The sequence below is a fragment of the Gymnogyps californianus genome, chromosome 1, assembly GCF_018139145.2.
Source record: "Gymnogyps californianus isolate 813 chromosome 1, ASM1813914v2, whole genome shotgun sequence".
Taxonomy (NCBI): Eukaryota; Metazoa; Chordata; class Aves; order Accipitriformes; family Cathartidae; genus Gymnogyps; species Gymnogyps californianus.
In genome coordinates this window covers 115,340,213-115,355,761 of record NC_059471.1, presented here as the reverse complement: position 1 = coordinate 115,355,761, position 15,549 = coordinate 115,340,213, and the positions used below count along the sequence as shown (strand labels likewise).

At 36.5% G+C, this 15,549-nt stretch overlaps 1 protein-coding gene across 2 annotated transcripts in view; it reads right to left on the bottom strand.

Annotated features, from left to right (window-relative positions):
* Positions 1-15,549, bottom strand: part of CADM2 (cell adhesion molecule 2) — a 688,787-nt gene that overhangs the window by 183,029 nt on the left and 490,209 nt on the right. For both annotated transcript variants that reach the window (XM_050891086.1, XM_050891096.1), the window contains exon 2: positions 6,047-6,196. In XM_050891086.1, the coding sequence (XP_050747043.1) occupies positions 6,047-6,196 (150 nt within the window). The remainder of the gene's footprint in view (positions 1-6,046; positions 6,197-15,549) is intronic.

Here is a 15,549-nt window from a genome sequence, read left to right as displayed (position 1 = left end):
TCACGTTACTTAAATGCTAACGCTCTCTGTCCTCCCAAAAATACAGCCTGTCTGCCTCCCTGACTGCATAACTAATCTAAAGCATGTATTATTTCCTACTTTCTTTTCTACTGCAAAAAGAAACATTATTTTCTTTGCTTCTCTGACTTTGGTTTTGTACAAGCCTATTCCTTCTGTCTGAGGATTGTTTGTCTACATGTATACCTACATCTTAAATTCAACTGCTTACTAGAATCATTAAATGTCCTACAGGAAGGAAGTTCACCATTTCCCCCCAATCAGAAATATTCTCAAATGATTTCTGTAACTCACAAGTGCCTCTGCTTGTTTATGTAGGCTAGAATCTGAGGCTGAATCACCACAGAATGGTGTAAGCTGGGTTTATACTTAAATTCAATATCCAGAGTCTGGCTTCCACAAAACAAGTCAAAGGGTAAATACAGCTAACTAGGAATAAGTTGCATGTCTACAACATCAGAGAAACAGGATTTTCATGCCTGAAAGTGTCAGCCTTTTGTATGACAATTCTATCACCGTTTAGTTTTGACAGTGTTACAGTAAGAATTAAAGTTCTCTGCACTAATGAATCCTCCTAAACTGACATACATGACACTGTAATTAAAATCCCATACCTTGTGCACTTTGAATTTCAGAGTCTCCCTCTAAATATCTTTATATTGAGAAAGAAAAAGGTTAGGAGTTGTCTTCATGGAGTTGATAGTACAGCTAGGTATGCCAAAAGGCACGACGTTCAGATTAGAGACACGTCCTGTCTTAAACTTACCTGCAAGTTCTAATGTAATAGTGCCACCCCCGAAAGGGAGCAAATGCAGAACCTTATAGGCAGCTGCTATACCCAGACATGTTTCCAGAAGCTCACCTGAGGCATCGTGCCTATCAGGGAAGCTCTCGGGAGCTTTGCAAGTACAGTGCCCTCTCATAACCCCTGCCTAGTGCACCAGTATCTTTGAAAGCTTTCAAGATGATAGGGAGTTACAAAAATGCCAAGTACTCTTACATGTAAAAAATCAAAGGTCATCTAAAGAAACATATTCTGCTGCTGAGGGATGAATAATCCTGAGGTTGAATACGCTTTCTAATTTTTTAGTAAGACATGAAAGTGCTACTACTTGATGAAAGCACAAGGGACATGTACACATCTACGATTAGCATCAGGCATATGTCTTGTCAAAATCTAGTGTGTCAGTTTGTGTCAAACTTATCATGACCAATGTCAACACAGCACTTGTGTTACTATCAACAGACCTTCAAACTTCCCTGTTAAGGTGAAGAGCAGATATTTTACACTTGCACTTGCCTGACTGAGCAAAACTGTTAGGTATGTATACACCAGGTACCGTTTCTCTTCCTTTTTATAGTCTGATTGCACATTTTTATATTGATGAGATTAAACACCTTTGACATCAACAGCCATCGTTCAGTTCTACACGTCTGCTTTATAACTCAATATCCTGCTCCATATGTATCTATATTCCCTACCAAAAGGGAATATGAGAAGACAGCTGCTATAGCAAGCTGAATGAAGGTTCTTTTCAGTCTTCTCTTTATCAACCATCTCTGTGTTTCCATGCTACACCCTTTTTGCTATACATCTGCATTCATATTTATATCTTTCTGTGTTTATTGCCCACTCAAAATCCTTAAGAAGTACCACCAGTGAAGATAAAGTAAAATAACCTATATTAATTTAAAATCATATCTGCCAGTTCTACATTATTGCACATTGTGCTTCTTCCAAAGGCAGCTATATAATTATAGGTACTTGGGTGCATAAAGTGATACGGAGGTTTCTATGGCAATTACTCATTTTAATTGAAAATTGTGTAGGGAAAAACTCGTTTCATGTGCAGCATGCAATTTGCATTTGTTTCCAAAGAATCTGAACTTGCTTAGGGTGAGCTGTGAATTCATATTTTCCAGGAAGACACAATCTTTAAAATTCTGTCTGGGGGGTGGGAAACCAAGGGGGTCTTGGAAAGGTTGTTAAGCCTATTAAAATTTAAGACCATTTATCCATGTATACAACTAGACTATCTATTTTTTACTGTCAGGTAAAGATTTTATGCTTCCAATGAAAGAGGAAGAGTTAAAAATCAAATTGATACACAATGTCCTTGAAGTTACAATGTAGAGGAACCAGAAATAAAGAAGTACCAGGAAGGACAACAGAGAGACAGCATGCTGAAGGAGACAGGTCATCAATGAGACCAAATCCACAAGATCAAACATTTGTATTTTCACATATTTTAGCTACTGTGTGTTAAAATAATAATGAAGACTAAGTCAGTTCCAGCTTTAATATATTTTAGAGTGTCAAAATAAGAGTTGGAGGGAAGCAACTGTTTTACCATGCTTAGCTAATAAAATAAAGCTATAACTTATTTTTCTGTAGGAAAATAGTATTTCTTTCCTCCACAAATTCCCATCACCACAATGAGTCAAACACATTTTAGGCCTAAATTTACAACAAAAATCAAATCAACTACTTCAAGCGATGAGGACCTGGAAACAACCTCTGAACTGCGGTTTCATATTCACTAAATTTATAGCATTGCCTTTTCTGAAACAAAACTCTACTCATTGTCTATCTATATCATCGTAAGACTGGATAGGCTAGGTGCCAAAAATGTCTCAAGTTAAAAATAGTCCTTGTCTCCTTCATAAATATTAAATAAATATTAAATTGCTGGGAGGGCGGGGGAGGAAGTGTTCTTTACTAGCCACAAAATCCTCCTAACTGAGCAAAATCTGTACTTAAAAACATGTGGCCATGGTAGTACGTCAGGAGAACCAGAAGAATAATTTTAACAATGTAGCTTTGGTATTAGTGATTTGGCTCATTGCATTTCCATACTTATTTAGAATATCTAAAACAGAAGAAGGAAGAATATGACTCCTAACTTCAATGTCAATGATTGCATCACAGTTCAGAAGAAAGCAAAATGACATGAACATGTTTTTCATAATATATGTCATCCATTTTGAACAAAATGCAGATTAATAATAAACCCCTTGTTGAAAGGCACGGGACTGAGAAGCAGACATTCCCTCCATGTGACCAAGTGACTCTTTTTTCCTGGCCCATGGCAAGTTCTATTTTGGTCAGAAAATATTTTTGCAAGACAGGGCAACCAACTTGCTTGAGAAAGAAGCGTGAACATGAAAGGGGTCCCACCAAGGACAATCTAGCGGCGGAGGGCTTTTCAACGCGTGGACAATTTGCTCTATTTTTGGCACCTGTTCTGCCATATGCTGACAGCTGTCATCTCCCTAATCTTCTGCTGCAGTCTGGACCCTCCTTTGATACTTACTTGCCTTCCTTCATTTTACTACCTGACTCTCTCATAATTATTAAAATACAGAGCAACGAATAGAAAGGTTTCCTGAATTTTTTTATGCTCCCAGACACAAAAGAAATATACTGTCATTCCTATGTGTGTCATTCTTATGAGTACATATATAGAAAATAACTTACTGAAGGAAAGTAAAGTTAAAGGCATGCAAATTTGATTTAGTTCTGAACATGGTAACATCCACAGTGACTCAGCTCTGACGGATATAAAGGCTACTGGTGGTGCTCCTCTTCTAAGGTTCTGTTTCCTACACAGAACTTAACCCTACACCATTGTGTACTCTATACCTACTCAACAGTTTTCATGAATTTTCAAGGTTTGAGAAACATAGCTATTAAACAGCAGTTTTGATGGTGTTGAAAGGAGAAGTAAGATCTGAAGGTTGGTTTTGGCTAACATTAAGAGACAGGTTTGAAAAGACTCTGGCTGAGGCACTGCTCTCAATAAATTAAATGTAATGACTGGATCTAGTAGAAAGTTGCTTTTTATAATCAAATTGTATGCCTGGCTGGGAGAAGTGGGAAAAGAAAAAAAAAAAAAAAGAGGAAGCCTTTAGAGTTGCACTTGCCATCATTTACTAAGAAAACCACCAAGATATCAGAACCATAAATATCTCTCTCCATTTTGGCTCAATAACACAAGCATCAAGAGCGTGTAAAGGAAATCTCATTCTTACTTATAAGGACACATACATATACACGAAGAAAAAATTGCCAATGAAAGCTGTAACTTCATTTTCAGAAATGGCAGAACGTTTTCCATGTAGGAGTTGGATGCACTGCTCACTCCCCTCGGTATACTCAAGTCTAGAAATGTCAGACAGAATGCAAAGCTTTGCCAACGTAAGAAAGATTGACGAACCTAAAGTTTTTCTTGACCACATGGAGACACTTTCTTGTCTAATAGATGCACAGTAATCCCTCCATAAAATAAATCATCAAGTATTTCTCGAAGTTTTGGGACAAGCTAAAAGTTCAATAAAGAGTGCAGTCCTTTAAATTTACACACTTCAGCTCCTCACATTTCCTGTGGGGGGAATATAAATTGCTTCTAAGTACTTACTATGCTGCATGCCATTCAAATTCTGCTGCTTCAATTCATTATATTAAAAAGTAATACAAACTTCAATTATTCGTTGTAAAAGTACAGATTTAGCTAAAGTACACAGAAAATTCAATTCACACTGAAATGGCTACAAAGTTCAAATTAATCTATTTGCAGTCCTCCCACGTCCCTCTCAGCATCCTTTAAAATGTCACTTATTTTATAAAAGACATAGATTTTGTGAGTATTGATGTGCTCTATCAACAGACAAGTTCTCTCTGTTTTTAGTTTTGCAGACATTATTTACCCAGCCCAAATCACTAACAATTATAGCTAAAATAAAGGGGTCCATATGAGTAAAGGTTACAGGACCAGACTTACAGCTCAAAAGTTTGCACCTTATAAACCTCTCATCTTCAATCCTACATTCAAAAGGTACTTATGATTTCAAAGAAATTGTAAATCAAATGATTACACGCTACAGGAAATTAGATAAAAGAGAAAGGAACCACTTCAACACCATCAAGAGATTCTATTCAGCTATTACATTAATAGCAAAAAACCATATTTTGATTGCAGCTTCTGCAGGTATAAAATGACAGGTTTTAGACTCTACTTTTATTGAAGTGCATAGATCCACAAAGCATTTTCAGTCCTACAAGGTGTTTTAAAATCTTGTAATCATTCAGCAAAGCATTTGGACAGCACTTCTTTAATTTTAAGCAGAGGAATAACTGCACTTGTTAAAATATGTTCTAGAGTATGTAGCACCTTTCAGAATAAATTCTAGCAGTAGAAATAAGTATAAAATACTGTTGAACTTCTGTACCACTGAAATCAACACCAAAGCTTTTGCATTTTTGAAGCCAAGTGATGTATTTATTCCTCATAATTTTAGTTTTAGTTTCTTTACAGAATCTAATGTAATCTTTATGTTAACATTCTATTATGTAAAAAGTAACGCTTTTTCATTTCAGATTAAGATAAACGCCTTAGAAATATATCCTACTGCAGTGATAATGCCCTTCTTTTTGTAAGAAATGGACATTTTCCTGTCTTTTTTCCCTTCTAATTTAACCAAAATTAAAACTGTGCATGGTATAATTGGAAAAATCAGGGCACTAAAAGTGAGCATTTTTATTAGCTGTTAAGAACACCTACCACAGCAACTGAGTATTGCAGTAACAACTAAACTACAGTACACTCTAAGCAAATAGTGGGATTTTCTGTCTCTCTCTCTCTAAATATATATAAAATATATATATGTATACACACAAACACACACACCCCAATAAAAGCAAGTCACAAGGTTTATGGACTACTTCTTCCCTTGCCAGCCTCTCACCACCCATAAATGCCCTTCCAAGATATTTTGCACCAATGTTTTCCGAATTAGCTTGCAATAAGAATTTCAAATACTATTCTTTTCCTTTAATAATAAAATACAGTTTTATAAGCAAGAGAGTACTTCAGCGAACCCCCCTCCAAAAAAGATTATATAATAATTACAGCTGAAAATATATATTCCTAGCAAATATTTTCACATTAAAATATTAAAGGGAAATGGTTTTAAACATCTGTTTCTTAGAAAAAATGATGCAGACCCATAAGTTCAAGAAATGATTTACCTTTCTTGTCATCGAAGTACAGTGTCTGTTGAGCTGGATTTGACCACTGGAGGGAGGTGTTATCATTTTGATCGACCCTGCAGGTCAAATTTGCTGTTCCCCCTTCAACAACCGTGACGTTCTGTGTAAGTGGAAACTGCCCTTGGCTGCCTGAGGAGGGAGGGGAGGGATAGAGAAGGGAAGAGAGTAAGAGAAAAAAAGAGAGGATTTAAGTTGTAGAACTGAATTAATTGCAGCAACTTCCCACAGAGGACAGAGGCTGAATTCAGTGTGATCTATTCTGACCAAAGAAAGGTAATACAATAAATTGAAAAAAATTACATTCACCATATATTCTCTGTATCCAAGAAACAGATAGATTAATTAAGAAATAGGGATTTTTTTTCCCCCTCTTTTCCCCCCGCCCCGTAAGTCATACTAATTAGTTCCAAAGGAATACTCTGCGATTTTATCTCCTCAGACGTACCCATATATCCAGGATATGCCTCTGCATAAGGCTCATGTGCTACATACCTACATAGATGTCTCAGTACAGATAATATAGTTAAATGGCTGTTGAAAACATCACTGAAAGTGTAACATAAAAATCCACATAGGATTTTTAAAACAGAGGGACAAGGCAGCCTTGACTCCCTGTTTCTTTTTATGCTTTTTAAAGAACTCTCAGGACAATGTTTTTCCTGCCAGGTTTGGAAAGTTGTTGGAGAGCAAATGTAGTGTGAATCTAATACTCGATGCATCCTCTGTTGAGGGAATATAACCTGATCTCACATGAAAATGGAAGTGATGATGTAGTAGGTCTCTTTCACATCTGTGATTCTATCCTAGACCATTATGAATCACATTAAGTGCTTACTGAAAAGCCAGTGAGAAGATTTCCAAATACCTCTACACAATACAGGAGCAGTGTCACCCAGGTCCTTGAATCACAAGCATTTTCAATGGCATAGTTAGACTAAAGTGTTTATGTCTTGTGAGAATAGCACATCCCTTGTCAAACAGCACAACATATTCTGACAAAACAGTATCACAACAAGAAAACACAATAAAAACATGGAAGTCATTTTTAACATGGGTGGGGAAAGTAAGTTCTTCAATAATAAGCAAGACATCATTATCTGGGAGATATATTCATTTTTTCAAGCAGATAATGCAAAAGAAAGACAATCTAATAGTCTAAATCAAATATATGCTTCTTTCTTCCCCTCCTTTTATACAGGTTCTATTAATACAAGAAGCACTCAAGGGTAGGCAGAGCTGCTAGCATAAGAAGTATAATGCCAAGATTGACACTCAAGTGGGATGTGTCAGAAGTGAAAAATCTCTCTACAGTCCTACAGGAGTGAACAAGCTCATAGACATGTCATAAGTACATCAAGGAAATTATATATACAATATCCACTAATTATACCAATACAGAATCACAAATCCAGCATAAAACCTTTACAGAAACATCCTAGTTTAATGGCTCTCATCACAGTTGTTCCCAGCTAAGTTAAACTGAGGCATGCCTTCTACATGGAAGGTATGATAATATAGAACAACTGAACTTCTGTTTGACCTGCTGATATTACCAAAAAAGTAATTCTAGCCAGGTTTTGATAGCTGTCCATTTCCCTATGTAAATAATTTTGATGGCCTTAGGCCTGGTACATAAGCATCTATGTCACTGAAACCATTAGCTTTTAGGTAGTCTAACACTCTCCACTGTCTTGGTTTAAAATAAATAAATAAATAAAGGGTTTCCATCAAAACGCAAATCTGAATAACTGGTATAATTTTTGTATAAATATCAACTTCCTGCAGATGTCTAAAGATCAAAATTTACTATGTACTGATATTTACTATAAGAGGGTATTTACTATCAACAGGATAACAGATACAGTAAACAAAAAATAAGGAATATTGAGAACACGATGGCTAATTTAAATGCTGCAAACAATAAATGCCAAAATTCTCATGACATCCTCTGTATCTGACACTTCATTAATCAAACCCTGCTTCTTGAAAACCACATGTTGAGAAATACTTGATGAGTGAAAAATCATAAACAAGGATGGGGAAAAAAAAAGAAAACAGAAAAGATTTGTCATTTCCTTCTATTTCTCCTCTTTCAATTCCAATGTGTCAAGGAACCTCAAGATACTGCATAAATTGCTTATCGCTTAAATTAGAATTTTAAAAATCCAGAAAAATGCACACAGCCTGTTATTACTTCCACTAAATTACAGGCATCTTACCGAAGAAATAACTTTCTAAAGTATGAGTTGTGGATAAGAGGCTATGTGGACTAAAATAGTTTTTGCATACAAGAAGCATTAAACAAAACCTAGTGCCAGAGATTAGCACAGTGAAATCTGTCATTTACATTAAAGACTAGGAATGGAAGATAGTTTAATAAAGAATTGCTGTAATGATTTAGGACCCTATTAACATGATTTGGCAGATCTCCCCAGAATTACCCTATATTGTCTTTCTGATATTATAGTTCTTATCATGAAGGTATCAGTGTATATGCAGTCTGTCATTTGCTAATGATTGTCAAGTCACAGACTTGTCTGACCAGAAAAGTGGTTAGTAGGTAAACTTTTCTGATCAACCATTTAAAAGGAAACTGCAGATGCCATGATCTGAAAGAGGTCAGAAGAACTTTCTTTTCTCTGGCCACTCTACTGTGTGCTGATGTTTTGGAAGCAAGAATTAATCTAGCATATAAAAGTGAAACCAAAGCATTCATCCTATCCCTTACCCATACAGAAGCTGTGTGGATGTGGAGAAGATGCGCATAGCTTCATAGGAAGCTTGGAGTGGAGAAAGAGGTACAGAGAAAACAAGCCATTTAATGTGGAAACTAGCCCAAGTGGAAAGAAGGGAGCCTGTGCGGAACAGAGAAAAATAGACAAAGCAAGACCAAAAGAATGGATACTGCACACCCCTTAATGAAGAACAAAATTAGTAGTAAGTGATGGGAAAACTAAGACAAATTAACATTTATGAGATTTACTTTATTGTTTGTATCAGCATCTAGCTTGGGTTATTGAAGTAGGAACTTTGGGGCTGGAAGGACTGGAGAAGGTTGTAAAAGCCTATACCAGATAGATGAACATTATAGAAAGCATCAACATCGTGCCATTTAACACAGTATTATAAGTGTCAAAGAAGTGGTTTTATGCCACTAAAGATTAGATCTGGTTCCTGGGGGAACTGACAGTATTTTGTGGGAGAGACCTAATTTCTGTTAAATAGGTAGGTAGCATGTGCCCAGGGAGCATGCCAGCAAAGCTGCCAGCCCATGCAAGTGCTCAGTGGGATGAACCCAGAACATCGGTGACGCAGACAAGGTGTTCTCAGCCACTTCTAGGTACCACCATTGAGCTGCAGGGGCAGCAGCCTCCCGCTGCAGCACAGTGACCCATGGCTGGAGGCCACTGACTGGAACCACAACATCATTGCTCAAGGAACTTGCTTTGGAAAAACCCTTATGCCTGGGATAACTTAATACCACTGCAAAAAAACCATTCATACTCCCAGCATTGAGTACTCTGGTTCTGATCCATGTGAATAGTCTCATTAAATCAAGAACGTTTGGTGATGAGCCTTCAATAAGAAGGCAAGCCTAAAGGCCCTGCCAGATTGAGGCCAGTATGTTAAAAGAAACAGTTTTCATCATCATTTCAACAACTGGATGCTACCACTGTGGTTCTCTAGTATGAACGGTTCTTAATATAGTTATTAAACTCCCATTTCTTAATTTCTTCCTTAACTCTGTGAGCAGAGATTGAACAAGACAACATGCTCTAACAAAAGCATTCCACCTTAAGAAGTCTAGCAATGGAAAACTTAGTGGCACCTTCGATAACTTATTTCAGAGAGCAACAGTCATCATTCTTGAAACAAGAAAACAGGACTTTACTCCTAGTCTGAATTTGTATCACTGCAGCACCTAGCATCCACTGGCTCTTGTTATATCTTTTTCCCTCCTCTGAAGAGCCCTCTATTATCAAATTTCTCTTTCTTTTGTAGGCACTTAGAGACTGTGATCATATCACCCATTAACCTTCTCTTTGATAATCTAAATAAACTGAGGTCCTAAGTCCTTCTGTAGAAATTGTATTTTTCTAATCCTTTAATTAGTCTGTGGCTCTTCTCTGTGCCCTCTTCAATTTGTCATCTTTTTTCTGAAGTGTGGAGCCCAGACCTGGAAACCCCACAGTAGCAGTCACAGAAGGAAAAAATACAAAAGTGACGCCACTTCTCTACCAGCTCTTCATATTCTTGTTTGCACACCTAAATGAGTCCCCTTGGCCACAGGGTCAGATGGGGACCCAGGTTTGACTGATGGTCTACCATGATGCTGGTGTTTTTTCTCAGACACCGCTCCAGAGACAACCCCTCATTCCAGTTCTCCTTCTGTAGCTCTTAGATACACATCCCTATGTTTCACTGCACTGAAACATATCTTTCTCTGAGCCCAGTGACCTGTGCTCTTCATTATTTCATACATCCACAGTCTTTGTGGCACCTGCAAACACTGCTGGCAACAATTGTGCTTCCCAGGGTTGGTTTCTAAAAACCAACCCTGAAAACCATCTAAATAGTACAGTATCAACCACTTTTCCCTATGCAGACAAATGCACAGAAATATGACTGTTCAGTGATGAGTTCTCATTTATCATTACACTTTCACCCTATTTTTTCAAACAGTTCTAATCTGCTTAATGCTTGTAAGGTTGGTTTCGAATAAGTTTTGGTTATTACTCAAGTTGTCATGCTATTTCAAGTCAAAGGCCTTACAGCAGTCATAAAGATTTTAAAGATTACGGTTACCTTTTTCCAGACATAACTGTAATTTAACAGGTCATGAAAATACTAAATTCATCACACATTAATTTATAAATATATTCAAAAAATATTGAAAAGAAATTAATTCCTAATGAAGGTTTGTTTTAAAACAGAGCATGATAAAAGTTTCTTTTAAGGCAGAAAATTTAGCTACAAACTAATATCCGTATTTCCTTTAATGATGGTGATGGCAGTCAGACATAATCCCATGAAACTAAGTGAAATCTCAGATTTCAAAATCTGAGATTTTGCAAATATTTGAAAAACATTCCTAAATCTAGCATTGACTTCTCACATGACCTCAGACAATCCATTTAATCTATGCTTTGCTAACCAATCTACACAAAAGAAATAATGATGCTTATTCAACTTGTAAAAAGATTTGGATTAAAAAGGACACAATTTTTTTTTTTTAATTGTTTATATACATGTTTCCACTTTTTCTCATCTGATTTCAGCCCATACTGCTGCTGATATGGGACAGAGAAATGTCCTTATGGGGATCAGGGGCTCGAAACAGTGGTAGAATAAATGCTTTCATTTGAGTTTATGGATGAAAATTTTTATTACTTCATTGAATATATTAAATCACATGTATCTTCTGGTTTGTGCATATATACTGCTAAACAACACTCCTATACTCATCCTTATTCTACAAATGATTTGAGATCATTTCTATTCTCCCCATCTAAACATAGCTCCCTTCTAATCAAGTTAATTTAAAAAATATATAAAAGTCTTTATTTGTGGAATTTTTTTTATATTGGATGTGTAAATTTTGGACACCATCAAGAAGTATAATCAAAAAGACAGTGCATTTCCAAGAATTTTAAGACAACTTCCAGATTTTAGGAATGAATCCAAGTCTACCTAAATTTCTTTAATTTCTGAATTGGACTCACCAATGTCACAAATACAAAAAATTCTTGCATTGTACTTAATTTATCTTGTTGAAACCCAAAAATGATGATGGCAGTAACAAAACTGCACTCATAGCAATAGCAAACAATACTGAACTAAATTGTTCTTTACTCCGGTAAAACTCCTACATGGTCAGTATGTGTGAGCAGGAAGGTATAAAGAACGTAGCATATGACTTAATAATTAATTATATGTTAAATTTCAACATCCAGTGGAAAACCTCTAAGCACCTCCCGCACTGCTCATCAGTGCATTAAGCACTTCCCAGATACATCACCTTTTAGTCTGCATTGTGCTAGCTGAACAAATCAAGATGTTTTATTTGCCTCTCACTGCACGGCCCCTCTACTCCTGAAACAACCTGGCAGCCCTTCTCTTCCTTGAACACGAGCAGCCAGGACACCACACGCCACTCCAGAAACCTTAGCAGTACATTATACAACAGCACTAGTAATTCCTTATTTCAGGTTGCAGGTATGGAAAAGATGCCCAAATTTGGTACTTGTACTAAGGGCAGATACTGATACTTGCTTTAGGAGATGCACCAGGAGAAAAACTATCATATGGGATTACGTGATGATGGGACACTGGGCTTGCAAAGCCCAGGGCTCTCTTGAAAGTACGCACTCACATGCACTCCAGGCTTTTGCTGCCTGTCAGCTTTTAGAGAATGCAGAAAAAAGCATGAGGCTGATCAGTGCCAGGAATATGGGAATTATCCCTGTTTAGCTGAAGAAACAGAAGGTGGGAGTGTAAGCTGGGGGGGGTGGGGACTGGGTAAGAAGGTAAGATGGGGCAGGAGAGGGGGGTGAAAGTTGTATGTTTCACATGCATTTTAATTTGGATCAAAGAGAAATCCCCCCCTCAAATGCTACTTACTAAGTATTAAAGGGATATTTTATTTTTATAAACATCTAGAAAATGCAGAACATGTAAATAATATGTACTATTCTGAACACAGCTTTTTAGGTAAGTTCAGCGCAATTTACTTCCTACCTTACTATTAACTGAGCTGATTGACAGGTCTGATTGAGATATTGAATGTGACTCAGATGATCACTGTTCTACAGACAGGGCTACTCATCCGGCTTGCTTGCTTTCTTCACAACAAATGGTTGGCAATGACACTTCTACCCTCCACCGGCAGGTCAGGTCAATCAGATACATATATATCCACTACGGTATATACGTTCTGTTCCATGATCAAACCTTGAGGCAAGTCAAACAATTTTACTGTCTGTCTGGACTATACTAATAAAGAAAGAATGAAAAAAAAAAGGTACTGATGGCCCACATTACAATTCCCTTGTATCTGAAGAGGAAGCAAGACATTTCATTGGAAAACACTACAAGGTTATACAAAAATAAATTACAATAAGCAATGAAGCTATTGCAAAAAGAAGGTGGCATCTAGATATCACTGTCACCATGCTGTATCCCGGTCCCTCTGCTCATTTTAGGAAGCTTTGTTAGCAAAATTATTTCAACTATTTTGACTAGATGGAGCTATAGTTAAGTATATTCTATCAAGCGTTGTTTTTGTGATGCTTTGTGGAGGACCAATACTGCTTTCCAGTAGAATTGACAGGCTCATATCTCATTAGCCACAAGCTGTTTTCAGTCAAGGAAGGCTTTTTTTTTTTTGCCCAGAAATCATGGCTCAACTGCTTTTACAGATTTTAAAACTGATTTTTATCTCAGTATGTGACAAGACTATGCAGAACAATTATCATTATTTGGTCCAGTTTGGAAACATTCATCTTGTGAGTTCATCTCATGTTTATTTGTTTATGTTTGGGGTTTTTTTTTACTTTTTGCAATTAAAATAAAAGCTTTTCAATGAGTTCAACACTTCCATTTGATGCTTAGGTTATATATTCTAATCTATTTACCAGGCTAATTATAAATGTGACTTGGTGGCTGTAAGCACCGAGAAAACATAATCCTCTCTTTACTTTTGTTTCGGCAGAGGTCTGTTTTCGTAGGAAACAGTTATGTTATAAATTAAGAGAGTTTCACAGTATCAGTGCAGCAAGCTTTGCTTACTCATGCCACTGTATATCAGAAAGCCATAAAAAGAAATGGGTGTGGAAAGAGAGGAGTGACTGGACAAGAGGTGACAGCAGTGAGTTAGCAATCTTTTGGCACATAGGCTCTACGTTATCCTGTGAGCCTGGCTGCCCAGCGTCCCATGCGAGGGAAAGAATAGAGCCTACAGTTCTATTCATTCTTACACAGAAAAGCTATAGCAGAGATTTATCCTTTTCAGTCTTGCACAGAACCACAAAGCCATGGGTCTTTTATTTGATACCTTTACAGCATGATGTCAGCCAAAACCAGAGCCCATAAAAAAAATGCAACACTGTATGAGAGGAAATAAAGAAAATAAATCTTGAGCAAATTATTTTTTAAATCAGTGATATTTTTTAATATTGACTTCAATAGGACCAGGATCTAAAAGAAAAAAAAATACAGAGTAAATATTTGGGTGAGGAGGCAAGTAACTTACTACTTCAAATAGCAGCTTGCATCTGTAGGAAGAATACATTAATTTTGGCCTTCTTTCTTAGCAAAGGAACTAAAACATTAGAAACAAAAGACAGTATGATGAAACGTCTAAATATACAGAATCAGTTTCATGGCTTTCTCTCTTAATTTATATATGAAATAATGCAAACAGCTCTCCAAGGAGATCAAGTGTTATTAGCTTGTCTTTATCTAATTTGAAGAAAAATGATACTGTGAACTGCATTTCAGCAGGCATAAACTGAGGTCTGCATTACTGTGCAACTAGTGTTTCTTCGAACTTTTCAATAGGAATGAATCTCCTTCTCTATTTTTCAGCACGCATATTGTATAGAAGGTTAATGTCCTGGAAATTTTGAAGGAGGAAACCACAGAAGAAGTTGTTGGCCCTACTATTTTATTTCATTTCTAAGAACAGTCTTAACAGTGTGGTAAAATATTGACTACAGATTGAAGAAGATAGTTTAACTCTTGATACATAACTACCTGCTTTGCTTTATTCCAAAGGACAAGACAACAACGTAGCCTGCATGCTAAACTGTATTCATACAGCATTTTTGAAGAAAGAGAAATTTCCCTGAGCATAATTTGATACACAGAGAGTCTCTGACTGGGTTGATTGACCTTTCCTAACTTGCTGTCTTAAATGACAATAATTTAGTCCGATATCTGGATAGCATATACTTTTTAGAGTTTATGCCCAGAGAAAATGTCCTGTAAATTGTTTTCTCACTGAAGAAACATTGTTTAAAAAATAAACAAAACAAAGAAAGGTGCTCTGGTAACTATTACATGCTCCAGTAACAAAACCACTTGCAGAGAAAATTGGAGTTAATGAGAACACTGAAGAAACTTACTACAGAATGACAGAGTTTTAGGAGAAAGAGAAGAAATAACTCAGAAAATAACTGTTACCCCCAAACTGTGCATTCAAGGTCACAGGGCTTTTTTAAATGTTTAAGAATTACTAAATTAATCCAAAGGACAAGATCATGCTGGTACAGCTGCTGATTTCAGACTATAGAATTTATGTTAGACAGCAATAATAGAGGAGGACGCCTTTGTTCCTTCCTTCACTCCGTGTGTTTCAGTTGTATGTTTCTACAACAGCAGTTAACTCAAGATATAATTGATTCAGACTATATTTCAGTGAAAGAGACTGCAGATATAAATTTGAGAAAATTACATATTGAAGTACAATTATTCCATTAAGA